An 18,904-nucleotide genomic window follows, 5' to 3' on the forward strand; every position below is an offset into this window, starting at 1 on the left:
TAAGGGTCAACATAACTACACCATTATACTAACAAATACGGAGATGGTGGGGCCCCAAAACACCTCAGCCAGACAAAGCCAGTATCGGCTCCGCCGCTGCGGTGAGACAGACAGACAGACACCCGGAGGGGAGGGCTTGGAGAACACCTGTCTGCACGCCGGCTCTTCAGACCGCCCGCGCCATTTTGCCCTGGGCTGTATTGCGCAACACGGCGCGGCGGTCTGCTGGGTCGCCCTCTGGGCGGAAGGATACGGGGCGGAGCCGCCGGCTCGGTCCGCCGGGGCGCTGAGTCCTGTTGCCGGGTGACGGAGCTGCCGGCCCTCCTCCCTCCCCGTGCTGCTGGGAGCCGCCGCCGGTTTACGTAACGCCTCCCAGGGCAGGTCCCGGCTCCGTCCCGCCCGCCTCACTCGGGGACGGCAGCAGCGGGACGGAGTCCGCCGCCTCCTCCGGCTGCTAGAGGCCCCAGGGCCCCGCTGTGCGCCTCCACCGCCACGGCAGGTAACTAGCCGCCAACGGGCCCGGGTGGAGGGGCAGTTACCGGGCGGGCCGGCCTCAGGGGACCCGGGCGAGAAGGGGAACGTAGGGCCCCGCTCTGAGGGCGAGCCTGGCGGGTCCGGGGTCCCGAGATGGTCCGGGTGGGCAGCGGGAAAGATCCGGGGCTAACGAGGCCTGAGCTGGTTCTCGCTGCTTTTGGCGCGCCCGGATGGGAGCCGTGGGGGGGCCAGGCAGGTTCTTGCCCTTCAGCGGCTCGGGCGGGGGTTCCCGGGATAGAGCGCCCGGCTCCCGGCTCCACGCTGCCAGGAGCCTGCCTGGAGGAGCGGGACGGGGAGGCCCAGGGCGCAAGGGGAGGGGCGGGAGGGAGCGAGCGCGAGGGGCCGGCGAGAGGGGCTGGCGAGAGGCCGGTTCGGAGGGAGGGCTCGGGGGCGGGGCGGGGCTGGGGGCCCGTCCGGGGTTCCCTGGCCCGAGCGCGGACTCTGCCTGGGAGGTGATTCCTCCCCGGCCCTCGGCGTCTCCGGGGTCACCGTGCCAGGTAAGCGGGACTGGGCATGGGGCTCAGGGGAGGAGAGGAGAGGACGGGCTGGCCCGGGGTCGGGAGCTTTGTGTAGGGGCCTCAAGCGTTGCCTCCCCCCGCTCTGATTTCCTCAGGCCCACACGCTGGCAGGGGGCAGCGGCCATCCGTGCGCTTCCCTGGCCCGCGCCGCTGTCCCGATGTCAGCCGGGCGCAGCGGGGAGAAACCCGGGGATTTGCTTCGGGAGGATTCAACGCCCCAAGCTTCTGATTAAGACAAGCAGGCCCTGCCCGGCTTGTATGTGAGGCGGCGGTGACAGGGCTGGCCTGGCCCCAGCGGCCACCAGGCCCGGATCGTGAATAGATGGGGTTCACTGCGTGACCTTTCCTCCTGCGAGTTCCTGTACAAGACATAGGCGGTGGCTCGTGCTGCCCTATCGGGAGAAGCTGTGTGATCGGTCTAAACGCTTGTAATGAGAACACGATAAAATACTCCGTATCTAATGTACAATATATAAGGTTTGTGCTAAGCGCAGACTTGGTCGGACACTCAAGTCTGTCTTTCTTCCAACAGCATTGTCCTTTAGGGGCCTATTGAAGGAAAAGGCGGATAGAGGAGGTTGGGGCTGGGGGCTGCTGTTGCTTAAAGAGGAGGAGCTACGATGGCGGGAGATTGATGGGGAGTTATGTCCTATGGTAACTGAACTGTCCTCCGTCTGGGCGGGCTCTAAAGTGCTGCAGCCTCTTACAGGCCATGGGCGGAGAGGCAGAGGTACAAGGTTTGGCGAAGGTTACGACTGAATGCAGAAGTGGCACAAACTGACACTTCATTTCAGGAAAGTCGGCCTCACTTCTATCTCCTCCCCACGTCTTTGCTGTTTTAAAATTATGTATTTAATCTGCCTTTACTGACTCTTGTTTTAGTTAGTTTCAAACACTCATTGTCTGTATCTGGCACTCATTTGAAGGGGGCTGTAGTCCACGAAAGCTTATGCTTTAATAAATTTGTTAGTCTTTAAGGTGCCACAAGTACTCCTGTTCTTCTTTTTGTAATCTAATAGTGTCCCTTGAAATTTTAAATGGTATCAATTATGCACCTGCCACATGTTTGTTCTGTTAATAGAGCAGACTGCTAACATAGTGTACAGAAAAAGCTAATAAATAAATTTTTAATATATGAAGTGAGATTCTTCAGGTAGAATGGAGGTGGTGAACAATTTTAATAACTGTGTAACACCACCATGCATTTATAGTACACTTCACATTGTATGAGATCAAACATTAAAGTGAGAATCTGCAGACTTGAATTGTGGGGGTAGGATTTCTGACTGCCTGTTGCCCCACATCTTGCTCATCAGCAGGTTGGTGCCTAGAATCAGTGGAGGAGGAAGGGGTTTGAGTCCAGCCCCCTGCCTTCACTAGCAGGACCAAGTACTGATTTTGCCCCAGATCCCCTAAGTAGCCCCCTCAAGGATTGAATTCACAACCCTGGGTTTAGCGGGTTAATGCTGAAACCACTGAGCTATCCCTTCCCCTAAGGAATGTTAAAGAACTATCCCTGCTTTGAGATCTGCTGGCTTGGTGGTCTGATCACCTCAAGAGAAGCAGCAGGAAATACAAATGTCCTTTCCCTCTTCATAAGAAGGAAATTCCAAGGATGCACCATGAAGGGGAACACACACAAGATAATTCTGATTTGGTCAGCATTGTATGGCAGTGGTTTGCTCTGTGGCTTTATTGGGAAGTGGGACAAAGGAAGGGAAATGATGCCAGCGAGAGCAGCCAACCTACCATCTAATTTGCAGATTTGGATCTTTTTGGAATTTCATTGAGTTTTAAGGAGTACAGTAACTCCCCACTTAACGACCTCTCGCTTAATGTTGTTTCGATCTTACATCCATGCTCAATTACAGAACATACTTCATTTAAAGTTGTGCAATGCTTCACTATAACCTTGTTTGGCTGCCTGCTTTGTCCACACCTTATCAGCTCCCCTATGCACGCCGCCCCCCACTCCCAACGCCACCCGCCTGCTGGCAGACCCTGCAGATCAGTGCCTTCCCCCGCCTCCTGCCCATGGCAATCAGCTGGCTTGCGGCGTTCAGGAGGGAGGGGGCAGCCTGCGCACTGAGTCCTCACTCCTCCTTCCTGCCCCCTGAAGGTCACAAGCCAGCTGATTGCCATGGGCAGGAGGGAGGAGCGAGGATGCGGCGCACCTCCCCCCTGCCTCCTGTCCGTGGCAATCAGCTGGCTTGCGGTGTTCAGGAGGCAGGGGAGGGAGGGGGAGCCTGGGCACATGTCCTCGCTCCTCCCCTCCAGCCTCCTGAGCGCTGCAAGCCACTGATTGCCGCGGGCAGGAGGCAGGGGAGGAGAGAGGATGCGGCGTGCGGAGTAAAGGGGGGGAGGGGAGGAAGAGGCGGGTTAAGGGGGGTGCTTAGGGGAAGGGGGGGGCATGTGTGGGCCGAGGGTTGAGCCCCTGGTGCTTGCAGAATAGGGGAAGCTGCTGCTGCGCAAATGCTTCTAGCCTATAGCACCTTCAGCCTCCTTGCCTGCCTCATTGTCTCCAGTGCCAGTGGGCTGTGCCTGTGTGTGGTAAGGTGGGGGCACCTACCAACTATAGTACTGTACTGTATGGCAAAAAAAAAAAAGGCATGGAACCTAGCCCCTCCCCCCCCAATTTACATTCATTCTTATGGGGAAATTGGATTTGCTTAACATCGTTTCACTTAGTCACATTTTTCAGGAACTTAACTACAACGTTAAGTGAGGAGTTACTGTATACCACAGGACCCAGCTCTCTTCCCTTTTTTTTTTTTTTTTTAGAGCTTTAGCCAGGATTTAGGCTTTGTCTACACTGGAAACTTAACGATACCCCTCCCCCCCCTCGAAACAACAAAAATTTGCCCATGAAAAGTGAAAGCACCAGTGTGAACAGCACTTCATCTGCCAGAGCGCTCTCCTGCCGACAAAACTACCTTTGCTTGTTGGGGGTGGAAGTTTTTTGTTGGCAGAAGAGCTCTCGCCTGCCAACAAGCAGCGGCTATGCAACGTGCCTTTTAGTGGCATGGCTGTAGTGGCACAGCTGGGTCGCTAAAGGGTGCGTAGTGTAGACAAAGCCTTACTAGTTTTGTCTCCCTTTCATTTAACAAAAGTAAAGGAGAGCATTGGGCTATAGTCCAGAATGGTAGATGTTAAAAAGGAATTGATATAGGGGTTGATTAACAACTTTTAAAAGTATAAGATCTGGCTGTTAGACATTTTTGAATAAGTTTTGTTAAGTGTTTGAAAGATGCTTATTTGTAAAGTAGCTGTTTGTTCAGAACAGGGAGTGAAATTATCCTCTTTTACTTAGTACCTCATTTTTTTTAAATACATGAAAGCTTACAGAAAAGATACGTTTTATAGTGGTCTAACAGAACAATGTAGTAAAGTCCTTAAAACTGCCTCTGAGGGAAATGGTAACTACACTTGTGGATGAATATCACTGTAATAGGGATAAATAAATGACCATGCAGAGTAAAGTGAAATGCACATTAAGAGAAGGAATGGGAAATATTCTAGTTTTCATACCACTAATGGAACTCAGAAAGCAAATTGCTTTCAGAAAATGCTTAGTGTAGTCTCTCTACCATATTTCCTTTTGAACTGTTCAGTGGTGGTTGGAGCCACCATTTAGGTCAATAAAACATTGTGTCTGGCCTAATAAATAATTTGCAAGTAGAGCTATTATCATAGACAAAAGTTAGACTTTTTGAAATTCCCCAGCAGATCAAGAGGAAAGTAGACTTTATGCATAAAATTGTAAAGATTTAAATGGATACTTAATTTCTGTGTTCAATTTATTTTTTTAATGTTCAATTGTATTTTAATTGACAACAATTTGAGTAACAATCTTATTTTCATGTATTCATCACATTTGTTAAGTGACTTACAAATTGTTCTTGGGAAGAAATACCTAGTAACTGTAGGGTGGTTTGATGAATGCCTTAGCTAGCAAGGTTATTCCTACAGTTACTGACTTTAAAGAGGATTTATAATTAATATTTTATTTTCAATATATGTTGCAGGAGATGATTTCACAAAAGTGGATTCAGCATATCAGCATTAGATGTTTAGGGGTTAAATGTGTGGTGTAGTGGTCCATATTATATGTTGTGGTTTTGTTAAGCTAGCTTAAGCATTTTAGTCAGACAGCTCTTATTTCAAGATAGTTAAAACTAGAAATCCAGTTGGAGGAGGAGTCATTGAATTTACTATACTCAACTTCAGTCTATCAGTTATTTCTTACATAATTTCAGGCAAAAATATCTGAATTTATGTATTTAAAAACTTACTGAACTGTCTTCCAGAATTCTTATGTTTTAATCTAGAGTTAATATTCCAACTTCTCTGCCTCCACTCTAGTACACCTCTACCCTGATATAACATGACCCAATATAACACGAATTCGGATATAACGCAGTAAAGCAGTGCTCCCGGGGGTGGGGGGGAAGAGGCTGCACACTCCGGTGGATCAAAGCAAGTTTGGTATAACGCGGTTTCATCTATAACACGGTAAGATTTTTTGGCTCCCGAGGACAGCGTTATATCGAGGTAGAGATGTATCTGCTTGCTGAAGTCTTTGAAGGAAGAACAGTTTATTTGAAAGTAGGTAATTTGCCCCATACACTGCTTAAGTTCTAACAATTATAGTTAAACTGTAGTCTACTAAAGTCTTAAATTGGCCCTGTACACAACTGCTACAGTGAATTTCAACCTAAATGATACAGCATCTTTTGGATTTTTGTCTTTTACATATTGGTCCACAACATTAAGGGAGAAGCAGTCATTTTTCTTAACTGTGTAATGAGTATTTTTTAAATAAATATTTATGTTCCAATAATGCCTACAACTTTGTAGGCAGAATGCATATACACACGAAGACTCAGCTCTTGTCCAAAAGAAAACAAATAACATACACACATTTGGAACTGAGATAAAATTTAACCATACACTTTTTATATACGTTCTTAATGTTTTAATATCTCCAGTTTATAACATTATACATAAAACAGTATTGCCTATATGTAGAATACTGGATTGAGACGTGGGAGATCTCGGTTCTAGTCCCTGCTGTGAGTGGTCTGCTGGGTTACTTTGGGCAAGTGATATCCCCTCTGTACTTCCGTTTCCCCATCTGTAAAATGAGGATATTGATACTAACTTACTTTGTAAAGCATTTTGAGATCTACTTAATGAAAGTACTGTATAAGAGTCAGGTATTCTATTACGTGTTGTTAGTTGGCCAGTTTCTTGTAGGTTTCATGGAAGAAGTTGCTCTTGACAAGGGGTTTTGAAGGAGAGGGTAATAACCTTACATACTGGTTTAGGGAAGGTGTTCCATGCGTATAAACCATGGAAGAAGGTGTGAAGATGTGTGAAAGATGGATCAGTGGGTAGCAGGAGATTGGAGAAGAGGAGGCTGTTTATATAATGCTTTACAATTTTAATGTCAAAGCACTGTAGAAATGTAAAGTGAAGCATACAGGAAACCAGTCAAAACTTATGAGCATAACTTTGCATGTGAACTTTTTTTTATGTTAGCTAATCACTTTAACAGTAAAGTGATTAAACTGACTTACTGGGTTAAGGTTTGAAGCTGTCATGCATGTACTTTTTTTGTTTTAAAAACACCTAAACCACCTTTATTGGTACTTTAACTAGCCTTTTAGCTAGAAATCAGCAAATGGATCAAAAGTAGTTATTGTCACTAAATGAAGAACTAATTCCAGTGATCTCTTGTGACATTATAAATTGTCATCAGTTGCTTGAAATAGAGAAGTTTGAAATCTATAGGAATGGAGTAGTTAAAATGTATGGTATGTAAGTAAGAATTCTAATGCTTTGAAGTGTTATGTGGCTTTATTAGTTTAGTATTTTGGGATACGTTTAGGATCCAGACCTTGAAGAGAGAATTTCTTATTAACTTCTTACCAGATACAACTGAAGATCACAAAGTAAGTCTGTTGCATTAGAACCACATTGTTCATTGCTGTTTTCAGTATGAAATACCATTAACCTCCTAACTTGTAGACTATTTACACTAGAACAGTGTTTTTCACAGTGTGGGTCGTGGCATGTAAGGCATTGGGTCGCCTTGCTCTGGTCAGCATTGCTGACCAGGACATTAAAAGTCCCATTGGTAGTGCTGCCCAGCTAAGGTAGGCTAGTGCCAACCTTTTCTGACACAGAAGTGGCCAGCAGCGGGTCCGGCTTCTAGGCAGGGGGGCCATGTGGCTCCATGTGCTGCCCCCTCCCCAAGCACCAGCTCTGCACTCCCATTGGCTGGAGCTGGGGAGCAGGGGGCGGTGCCTGCAGGCAAAAGTCATGCAAAGCTGCTTGCGTGCCTCCACCTAGGAGCCAGACCTGCCGCTGGCCGCTTCCAGGGCGTAGCGTGGTCTGCGGTGCCAGGACAGGTGGGAAGCCTGCCTCTGCACCCCAGCTGCGCTGCTGACCGGGAACTGCCAGAGGTAAGTCTGCACTGCGCCCTTGCCCCAGCCCTGAGCCCCCCCAAACCTGGAACCCCTTCCTGCACCCCAAATCCCTCATCCCTGGCTCCACCCGAGAGCCTGCACCCCCAGCCCAGAGCCCTGACTCCCTCCTGCACCCCAACTCCCCAGCCCAGAGCCCCCTCCCACAGCCTGCACCCCTCCTGCACCCCAATCCCCTCATCCCTGGCCCCACCCCAGAGCCTGCACCCCCTGTCCAGAGCCCTGACCCCCCAGTCCAGAGCCCCCTCCCACACCCAGAACCCCACATTCCTGGCCCCTCCCTGCAGCCCTCACCCCCACACCCCAACCTTCTGCCCCAGCCCTGAGCCCCTCCCAAACCCCTTGTCCCCAGCTCCGTTGGGTTGCGGACATCAACAATTTTCTTCAACTGGGTCCCCAGAAAAAAAAGTTTGGAAACCACTGCACTAGAAGCATCCCACTGTGTGTACAGCCATAATTGTGTGTTAGATCTGAAAGGCTGCACGGTTGGGTGGAAGTATATCATTACTAGCCCAAATAAATTTTAGAGTACTGAAAAAAATGCAGCCAGTTCCCTGTGATTTATATAGTAGTGTAATGTAAAAATCTTTTATTGTAAACTTTTCTGGATGACCTCAAGATGCTGCTTGAGGATTTGGAGTTAGTCGCCTAATTAGCTGAAAGTTGCTCTTGAATGACTTCCCATTCCCCTTTTTTCTTCTTCTCTGTCCAGTCTTCTGGAGTAGAGCAAGTTCATTTTGCTCCTTATTTGGTTTGTAATATTAGACATTATAAATAAGATTATAAAGTGCTTGATCTTATTGCAGATGTCTAACTGCTTTGCTGAAAATTATACTGAGTTGTGTGGCTAACATGGGCCTGCTGGTCTACACTTAAAAATTAGATCAACCTAGTTGTGGTGTTCAGGACTGAGAAAAAATTTGTGGCCTGAGTCCTGTAGTTAGGTTGACCTAACCCCCTAGGCAGATGCAGCTATGTTGATAGAAGAATTCTTCAGTCAACCTACCTACCACCTCTCAGAGTGGAGAATTAATAACATTGATAGAAAAACCCCTTCCGTTGATGTAGGAAGCATCTACAACTATGGTGCCAGAGTAACACAGCTGAGTGCTATAGCTGTGGTGCTGTAGTGTAGCCATACCTATGCTCTACTGCTGGTGAAGCTGCCTAGACCAGGGATCGGCAGCCTTTCAAAAGTGGTGTGTCGAGTCTTTATTTATTCACTCTAATTGAAGGTTTTGTGTGCCAGTAATACATTTTAATGTTTTTAAAAGGTCTTTCTCTACGTCTATAATATATAACTAAACTATTGTTGTATGTAAAGTAAATAAAGTTTTTAAAATGTTTAAGAAGCTTAATTTAAAATTAAATTAAAATGCAGAGCAACCTGGACCGGTGGCCAGGACCCGGGCAGTGTGAGTGCCACTGAAAATCAGCTCGCGTGCCGCAGGTTGCCTATCCCTGCCCTAGAGTATCCTGATCAACTGAGTTCAGTTAAATGATCATTTAAAAGGGCAGCATAGTTATTTTAATTCATTGTCACATGAAAATGTTAATTTCCAGTTCAGTACTTGTGTGGAAGCTCTGCTTTTGTCAACTGTATGTGGCAAACAGGATAATTTTACTATGAGCCTGAGGGGGAGTGTGTGGGCGGTGACTGCAACATAAGACCAGAGTTTGAACTCAGGCTCAAGACTAATACCCCTTTCTGTCTACACACAAAGTGTGCTAACCCAGGGTTTGGACCCAGGACCCATGGGAGTGGATGGTTCAAGCCCTCTTGCTTTGAATTGTAGATGCAACCCCACTGGATTCGTGCTCTGGGAGTCCGCCAAAATTATTTCACAATCTCACGGGCTGACTTTCTTTGTCCTCTGGACAGTCATGTTTTGTGGACAGTCAAATTTTCCCACGCTGCACCATGAAGAAAGGGTTAGAGTAGCTACATTTTGGGGAGGGCACAGGGAAGTCTGGGTTATGGGTGGGTGGACTCGTGCCTACTTAATGCAGTGTAGATGCTGGAGCCCCAGACTGGGACCCAGGGTTCAACAGTTCCTATCCTGGGGTTACAAATGAGTGTAGACACTCAAGTCCAAGGTTAACAAACCCAGGGTCTGCTAACTTGTGTTCTGCTTATGTTGCAATATAGATATGCCCAGAGAAACTTCAAAGTTCTAATTTTTAGTAACTTGGTTCAGTAGCTGTGACTTGCATTCCTTATTTAAGAACAGAAGTAATTTTCTTGAAGGATGTAGTCCTGCCATTTTTGACAGTGTTGTTGTCATTTGGTGAAGCGATATGTAAATGCTCGGCATGTTAATGAAATGTTAAGAATGCACAGTTAAAATACAGCTGGCAATGGGAGAGACAAGGTGGGTGAGGTAATATTTTATTAGAGCTACTTCGGTTGATGGCCGAGACAAACTTTTGAGCTTCATAGAGGTCTTCTTCAGGTCTGGAAAAAGTAACCAAAGTGTGTCAGCTAAAAACAAGGTGGGCTAGATTAAGGATAAGAGCTTAACAGATGTTACAAGAAACCACTTAAAATGAAGTGAGCAATTAATACTTCTGTAGTCCTAGGATAAAGAACGGTTAGTACTGTATGTCATAAATTGTTGTAATGAGGCATATAACCAGTATCACCCTCTTTTGAGACCATGATTTTTAGTGTCTTTCAGAGTTATGAATTTAAGTTCCTAGGTTTGTCTTCTGAAGGTGGTGTGATGGTTTCCTTTTGAGGAAGAAGAGTGAAAGGTCAGATATGGAGTGACCACATTGTGAAAAGTGTTCTCCCACGGGTGATAGGATGTTTTTCTTTTTCTTTTTTTTCTGAGAATTTATTCTAGAGTGTTGTGATTGTCTGATTTCACCCACGTAGTTGTTGGGACATTTGATGCACTGGATGAGGTACGCCACTTGTTAATAGGCATGTGTAGGACCCATGGATCTTGAAAGGTATGTTGTGGAGGGTGTTCATCATCATATTACTGGAGATTTGTCTGCAGGTTTTGCATTTGTTGTTCTGGCAGAATCTGGTGCCTCTTAGAGTTGATGTGTCCTGGTCAGTGGGGAGCTTGCTTCCGAGGATCATCTTGGTGATGTTGGGATTTTTGTGGGGTGGGGTGGGGGAGGCTTGGGGAAAAACTTATTTCAGCATGTAGTCCCCATCAAATATGAGTGGTAATTGTTTGATGATACCCCATCTGGGTTCCATTGTGTGGAGGTAGGGGACAATTAAGGGTGGATGGTCGCTGCGTTGTTGTTGTTTTTTTCCTGCATTGAAGCATGTTCTCCTGGGGTATTTGAGCAGCCCATTCTATGATGCGATTACTTCTCTGATGGAATGTCCTTGTTTGATGAAAGCAGTTTTAACTTTCTCCTCAGAGCATATTTTGTGATATCTGAATAGCTGGTTGTAGACAACAGATTTCTTCATGTCTGGGGTGGTTACTGGAACTGTGAAGATAAGTGTGGTGATCCGTGGGTTTTTTGTATATAGTTGTCTGTAGAGTTGCATTGCTGAAGCTGATCCTGCCATCCAGGAAGCTGATGTGGGAGTGTTCTAGACAGAATTTGATGGTGTTGGGCTGGCATTGCTCACATGCTCAGGGTATAACTGATTGCCATATGTGGGGTCAGGAAGGAGTTTCCCCCCAGTTCATATTGGCAGCGACATTGGGCAGATTTCACCTTCCTTTGCAACACAGAGTGGGGTCACTTACTGGGATTATCTGGGTATATCTCACTTAATCAATTCCCTGCCTTTGCAGTGGGCTGAGGGGCTCTGGTGTTGGTGCACCTCAGTGCCTCCTATTCTCTCCCTGTGGCACATGATAGTTTAGTCTCCTATGGGCTGTAATACTTTGGTCCAACTGGGGTTGTTGGGTTTAGTGTATGGGGGCTGAGTGGTGTTGATGGCTTGTGACATAAGGAGGTCAGACTAGATGAATTGATGGTTCCTTCTGGCCTTAAACTCTGACTCTTTAGTTAAAAGTTAAGGTACACAGAAAAGTAAAAAGCTCACATTCATGCCCTAACTACATTGGGTTCTGAAGAGTGTGTGAACTGTTTGAATACTCTTCCAGTGTAACACTCTTTCAAATGTGGCTGTTGGAAACTGTGTTGCTTTGTGTACACTGGGCATCCAAATTATGTTGAGCTGGAACAGTGCTTAAGCAGAGGTTAAATGTGACAGGGCCTTTCAGAGTGACATAATATAAACCAGAAAACGGTACTCTTCTGGAATAAGTGTGTCCACATTGGAAGTTATTTCTATGTAACACTGTGGTATAACTTAGGCCTTGTCTATGCTGCCACTTTATAGCACTGCAGCTTTCTCGCTCAGGGGTGTGAAAAAACACCCCCCTGAGTGCTGCAAGTTTCAGTGCTGTAAAGTTGCAGTGTAGACAGTACACAGCGCTGGGAGCTACTCCTTCATGAGGGGGTGTGTTTTTTACAGTGCTGGTAGAGCTGTCTCCCAGCGCTGGTGCCGCGACTACACAGGTGGCGCTTTAACATTGCTAGTGAAGACATACCCTAATACTGGCATTGTTCTGCTGGTAATTTCCCTGTGTAGGGAAGCCCTGTGATTCCTCACTTAAATGAGGAATGAAATAGATAACAATGTTGACATTTATATCATCATCACTGGACATCTGAGTTAACACTTAAGTGACTTAACCAAGATGAATGAGGCTGATCTCACTGCTGATCTCCAGACACTCAGACTCACAAAGACATCTATTTATCAGTTACAGGTGGCTGACACTTATGGCTAGTCTACACTGGCAACGCTAAAGTGGCTTTTGTGGTCACGGCAGAGCACTAGGAGAGAGGTCTCCCAGTGCTCTTTTTTTTTTTAAATCATCTCCACAAGAGGCGCAGCTACTAGTGCTGGTACACGGTCTACACTGGCGCTTTACAGCGCTGAAACTTGGTGCGCTCAGGGGAGTGTTCCCCCACTCCCCCGGAGTGAGAAAGTTGCAGCGCTGTAAATTGCCAGTATAGACAAGCCCTTAAGTTCCACCTCTCTTCTTCACCAATTGTAAAAACTAGAGACCACTTTTTTTTTTTTTTTAAGCTGAGGTTCCAGAAAACAAGTTAGCAGTTTGAGAGAGATGACAGTGTGTTGTAACAGTGTACCAACTCAATCCAAGCCTTGTTGTTTAGTGGATGGGTCATTGGACTGGGACTCTGTTCTGTCTCAGCTACTGTCCTGCTGGGAGACCTTGTGCAAGTCGCGTTACCTGTCTGTGTCTATTTTCCCCATCTGTAAAATGGGGAGAATAATGCCTACCTGCTTTGTAAAGTCTACTTTCATCAGATCTACTGATGAATATCACTCTCTAAGAGCAAGGTATTAAGAGATGCAAGTGTTTGATCCCGTCAGTCCAGTAAGTAGCTGGATAGTAAAACAGTGCTACCAGAAGCTGTAACTGTTGTGAATGCAGTTCGCCTCAGGTATGCTTTGATCTTATATTGTGCTTATGCAGGGTTCTAAGGCCTTAGAATTGTGTAGACCTAATAATTGCTTATTAACTAAATTTTCCACCTATCATCTCTGCACTTTCTCCCATGTCTCCTCTTATGCATGGGAGGAGCTCCTTGCAAAAATCCATGAAGCCACTACATTATCGCCCTTCAGATCTCGCTCTCAAACTCACCTGTGTCACAGTTGCTACAAAGCAAATGACAATGGCTAAGCAGTGAATGTTCTGTGACTGCTAGGGTGACCAGACAGCAAGTGTGAAAAATCGGGACAGGGGTGTGGGTAATAGGATCCTATATAAGAAAAAGACCCCAAAACCTGGACTGTCCCTATAAAATCGGGACATCTGGTCACCCTAGTGGCTGCTGCTACTTACACCAATCATAATAGTTTTGCTGATGCTTTGTGCTCTCTGCATCTATTCCTATCTGTTAAGTATCAGGGGGTAGCCGTGTTAGTCTGTATCTACAAAAACAACAAGGAGTCTGGTGGCACCTTAAAGACTAACAGATTTATTTGGGCATAAGCTTTCGTGAGTAAAAACCTCACTTCTTCGGATGCATAGAGTGAAAGTTACAGATGCAGGCATTATATACTGACACATGGAGAGCAGGGAGTTACTTCGCAAGTGGAGAACCAGTGTTGACAGGGCCAATTCAATCAGGGTGGATGTAGTCCACTCCCAATAATAGATGAGGAGGTGTCAATTCCAGGAGAGGAAAAGCTACTTCTGTAATGAGCCAGCCACTCCCAGTCCCAATTCAAGCCCAGATTAATGGTGTTGAATTCGCAAATGAATTTTAGTTCTGCTGTTTCTCTTTGAAGTCTGTTTCTGAAGTTTTTTTGTTCAATGATAGTGACTTTTAAATCTGTAATAGAATGACCAGGGAGATTGAAGTGTTCACTTACTGGCTTATGTATGTTACCATTCCTGATGTCCGATTTGTGTCCATTTAATCTTTTGCGGAGGGACTGTCCGGTTTGGCCAATGTACATGGCAGAGGGGCATTGCTGGCACATGATGGCATATATAACATTAGTGGATGTGCAGGTGAATGAGCCCTTGATGGTGTGGCTGATGTGGTTGGGTCCTCTGATGCTGTTGCCAGAGTAGATATGGGGACAGAGTAGGCAACGAGGTTTGCTACAGGGATAGGTTCCTGGGTTGGTGTTTCTGTGGTGTGGTGTGTAGTTGCTGGTGAATATTTGCTTCAGGTTGGGGGGTTGTCTGTAAGCGAGGACTGGCCTGCCTCCCAAGGTCTGTGAGAGTGAGGGATCATTTTCCAGGATAGGTTGTAGATCGTGGATAATGCGCTGGAGAGGTTTTAGCTGGGGGCTGTATGTGATGACCAGTGGTGTTCTGTTATTGTCCTTGTTGGGCCTGTCCTGTAGTAGGTGATTTCTGGGTACCCGTCTTGCTCTGTCAATCTGTTTCCTCACTTCATAAGCTGTCTGGGTATGTCTTCACTGAAGCGGGGGAAGGAGGAAAGAGAGTGTTCTTAGCTCTGGTTAGCTCACCCAAGTTTATAGATTCAAAGACCAGAAGGGCCAATCTACTAGACAATCTAGTCTGATCAAGAGCATATATTTCGAAAAACTTCAATCTTGATTTTAAAGTTGCCCTTGCTGGAAAATCCACCACAATCTTTAGTAAATTGTTCCAATGGCTAATTACACTCATTTAAAAATGTACACCTCAATTCTAGCCTGAATTTGTCTACCTTCAACTTCCAGCCATTGGATTTTGTGATACCTTTTGTCTGCTAGGCTGAAGAGTGTATCTTTGTTAAACTAAATAAATTGAGCTCCTTGAGTCTGTCACTGTAAGGCATCAGAGGGTCCTGTGGCACCTTTAAGACTAACAGAAGTATTGGGAGCATAAGCAGGTTATAACCTCGTTATCTCCATACTGATTTATACCTGCCTCTGGCAATTTCCATTACTTGCATCTGAAGAAGTGAGGTTCTTACTCACGAAAGCTTATGCTCCCAATACTTCTGTTAGTCTTAAAGGTGCCACAGGACCCTCTGTTGCTTTTTACAGATTCAGACTAACACAGCTACCCCTCTGATACTATAAGGCATGTTTTCTAATGCTTTAATCCTTGTCAGGGCTCTTTTCTGAACATGGTTTGATTTATCAACATCCTTCTTGAAAGGATTGAAAATCAACTATCTCAGGTTAAAATAGCAGTGAAGACATAGCAACTTGTTTTTTTAGCTTGGGTTAGCTGCTCCAGTTAGTCAGAGGTTGAACTCTGGATGGGCTAACAGTGCAGATTGCCTTTGATTCCGCATGTTCTCCCTCATAGTTATGTTGGAACTTTCCATTGCAGCTGCATTTCTGTATTATGATGCATCCGAAGAAGTGGGCTGTAGTCCACGAAAGCTTATGCTCTAATAAATTTGTTAGTCTCTAAGGTGCCACAAGTACTCCTGTTCTTCTTTTTGCGGATACAGACTAACACGGCTGTTACTCTGAAACTTGTATTATGATGGATATTCTCTATCTTAGATTCTGTGTCCTATTGCCTAAATATGTGGGTTTTTTTTTGTTTTTCAAACAAGGTTGAGAGTCCTTAGACTTCAAAAATTTCCAGTCTCTTTCTTGCCCCTCTGAAAGTAAAATAACTCCTCTTTTTGTTTGAGATCGGTCAGGCGCTTTGCTCTTTCTGTGTGACTAGTGGTATGGCAATACACCTCTACCCCAATATAACATGAATTTGGATATAACGCGGTAAAGCAGTGCTCCGGGAGGGGGGGACGGGGGACTGCGCACTCCGGTGGATCACAGCAAGTTCAATATAACGCGTTTTTCACCTATAACGCGGTAAGATTTTTTGGCTCCGGAGGACAGCGTTATATTGGGGTAGAGGTGTACTTCTGGTTAAAGCCTTGTTGCAGAAGTGGTCTTTGAAATGAGTGATAGTGAGAGGCTTGTTTTTGGTGTAAGCATTATTATAATTATTTGTATTACAGTAGTGCTTAGGTACTGCAATCCTGGATCAGGACCCTGTTGTGCTAAGTGCTGTACAAACAGACAACAAAAAACTGCCCTTGAACCAAAGACTGTACAAAGTTACTTGGGAGATTAGGTGATACCAAGGAATGCAACAAAAGTAACAATTTGTGTATTTCTGAATTCTTGAGCCTTTATTACAAGGCATTCTAACCTGGAAATTGAAATGGTAAGGACATAAATTTCAGTCCATGTGGTTAGGGTGGGCAATAGCAGAGTTCCTTATCACATTTTTTTGAAAGATTTTCTTCCCAACAAAAGTGAAATCTGGGTATATGCTCATACAGGTATGTGTCTTATGAAAGTCTTGCAGACTTTAGAATACACAGAACTGTATTTTGTAACCAGGTTACCATACGGTGGACAATGAATTTTCTATGCCTTCTTTTGGTTAAAAATGTTACTGGCTTTTTGGGGAGGAAAGTGGGGGGGGGGGGAGGAGTTAATTTTTTTTCCCTTTGCCCTGCCACAAATTGTGTATTATATAACTAAATACAAAATTATGTGAATATCCAGTCTGTACAAAAAACATGTTTGTATTACCATTACCCTGTTGTACTTTTCTCTTCTCCCATCACTGTCTGTTTTACACCCATCTTCTTGTCATGTCTTAAAGTAGAACCAAGTTCTTTGGAGCAGGAAGTTTTAGTTAAACAACAAATTCTTTACAGCGCCTGACGTTTTTGCAGGTCTCTTGATGCTTGTGAAATGCAAGTACTAAGGCTGTTTTAGATACAGTTTGTCTGTATCTGCTTTCTTTTGTAATGGGAAAGCAAACACATTTTTTTGTATTGAGAAAAAGATGTGGAGAAAGGAGCTGTTAAAGACATGGAGAGCCCTGGCCCAGCTTGCACTTTTAGCTAGTCTGCTTTGCTTGTTGATAATTGGAATATAAATACATACTCCTAGCATTTCTACAGTGAGCATATATTGAGGACTGTGCTTCAGTAAAGAGTCAGTGATTATAGCTTTTCTACTGTAATCTACCTATGCTAGTATCTAGATAACTGTTTGATATACTCATAGCTATAATTGCCACTCTACCACAAAGCAGGATGGTCTTCTTTGTCTATTTTAGGTACTTCCATGGTCTCAATTACCATAGTATTTGAATACCTCACAATCTTTAATGTATTGATCCCCACAACACTACTAAAGTAGGGAATTACGGTTGATCCCATTTTATAGCTGATAAACAGAAATTCAGAGAGACTTTGCCCAAAGCCACAGAGGAATGTCAGTGATGGAGCAGGGAATTGAATGTGGGTTTTCCAACTCCCAGGCTAGTGCTACTGGATCATCCTTCCTCTCTTCTACTAGGGAAACTTTAATGTGCCATAAAGATGTCTCCCTCCAATTGCTAATGAAAATGCAGTGGGCTCAGTTTGTCTGGCATATACAGAGTAACAAACAGTAGAAATGGTACCTATGTATCCTGGGTAAAAGAGAAAATGTGATGATACACTATTTCTCAAATAGTACATTAATATATGGTCACATAATTAAAGTCTCTTGTAATGCATACACACAAGGGATAGAGTGAAGATTGCGTGTGCACCCTTAGTTTGACATTTTCTGATATTGCTTAGGTATGTAATTTTAAAGTTCTCTTAACATCTTTTACATGGAATTTTGTAAATTTATTGTATATTATACTTGTGGATGGCAGGGTGGATAAAATCAATTTTTTTTTTAAATCAAAAATCGGATTTTTGTTGATAGGTTTTTTCCCTCAAAAACATTTTATCTAAAGATAGTTTTACATTATAGCTAAAAGATATCTCATCATGGAATAGGGATTATAAATTCTAATTCTATAGTATGAGATGATATATTCATGTAATGTTTAAGAAAAGCTTTGTAAATGAGTTCCAATAGTTTGTGGATTAGGGACCCAATTTTACGGGGTTCTAGGGGCTTCTGTATAGATTATTTAGGTTAATCTTTCTATCTACCCAGTGGGACTCAGTGCTCAGTCTAGAAGATATCATCAGAGATGCTTAGTTTTGCAGTTCTCAAACTGTGGATTTGTGTCTCCAGCGATAACATGCTTGTTAACAGCAAAAATGTTTTGAAATATATATATATGTATGTATGTTATGGTCATACAAAGCACATGGGATCTTTATAGAGGAAGGTAAATACGTAGCATTTATTGAGAATACAACAGTTAGCATATGCTTTTTACACACACACACACACACACTCTCTCTCTCTCTCTCTCTCTTCCCCCCCCCCCCCCCCCCCTGCAGTGATGTTTATAGTTACCAGTCTGTTGTAGCTCTAGTCAATCTAATGGCCAGTTAGACTGAGCACGAGTGTGGAGTTGGGTTCTGTTGGTCACGATCCGATGCTCCGAGGCCTTGCAGGACTGAACCCAGAGTTCCATGGCAAAACACCCCAGCTTTATAGTTGAGTATCAGGGGGTAGCCGTGTTAGTCTGTATCTACAAAAACAACAAGGAGTCTGGTGGCACCTTAAAGACTAACAGATTTATTTGGGCATAAGCTTTTGTGAGTAAAAACCTCACTTCTTCGGATGCATAGCTATTACTCACGAAAGCTTATGCCCAAATAAATCTGTTAGTCTTTAAGGTGCCACCAGACTCCTTGCAGCTTTATAGTTGTAATTCCCATTTGAGTCCAGGCATTTTGCAATGTCATCCTGTAATCATTAGTCCTTAAATGGTGTTATCATTTGATGGTAATTGTTGGGCTTCCCATCGTTATCTCCTATTTGTTGTCTCACCTTCAAGGGTGCCTGCCTCACCTCTGAGGTCATCAATGCTGCTAACATGTTTAACATCGGATACAATGGATGTTTTCTGATTGTCTCCGGTCTTTCCAAGTCTCTCACTT

At 44.6% G+C, this 18,904-nt stretch overlaps 1 protein-coding gene across 7 annotated transcripts in view; it reads left to right on the forward strand.

Moving 5' to 3' along the window:
• Window positions 1-239: 239 nt before the first annotated feature.
• The window catches only part of KIAA0232 (KIAA0232 ortholog), a 112,201-nt gene continuing 93,536 nt past the window's right edge, over window positions 240-18,904 (forward strand). For 2 of the 7 annotated variants that reach the window (XM_065597093.1, XM_008170188.4), the window contains exon 1: window positions 240-499. Coding sequence is in view for 2 of the 7 variants with exons in the window: in XM_065597091.1 (XP_065453163.1) it covers window positions 705-1,031 (327 nt within the window). In the remaining 5 variants the exon portion in view is untranslated. Of the gene's footprint in view, window positions 500-614; window positions 1,032-18,904 lie in introns of those variants that run through there. The other 5 variants (XM_065597091.1, XM_065597092.1, XM_065597094.1 and 2 more) reach the window with 3 other exon arrangements.

The sequence above is a fragment of the Chrysemys picta genome, chromosome 5 (assembly GCF_011386835.1).
Source record: "Chrysemys picta bellii isolate R12L10 chromosome 5, ASM1138683v2, whole genome shotgun sequence".
Lineage (NCBI taxonomy): Eukaryota > Metazoa > Chordata > Testudines > Emydidae > Chrysemys > Chrysemys picta.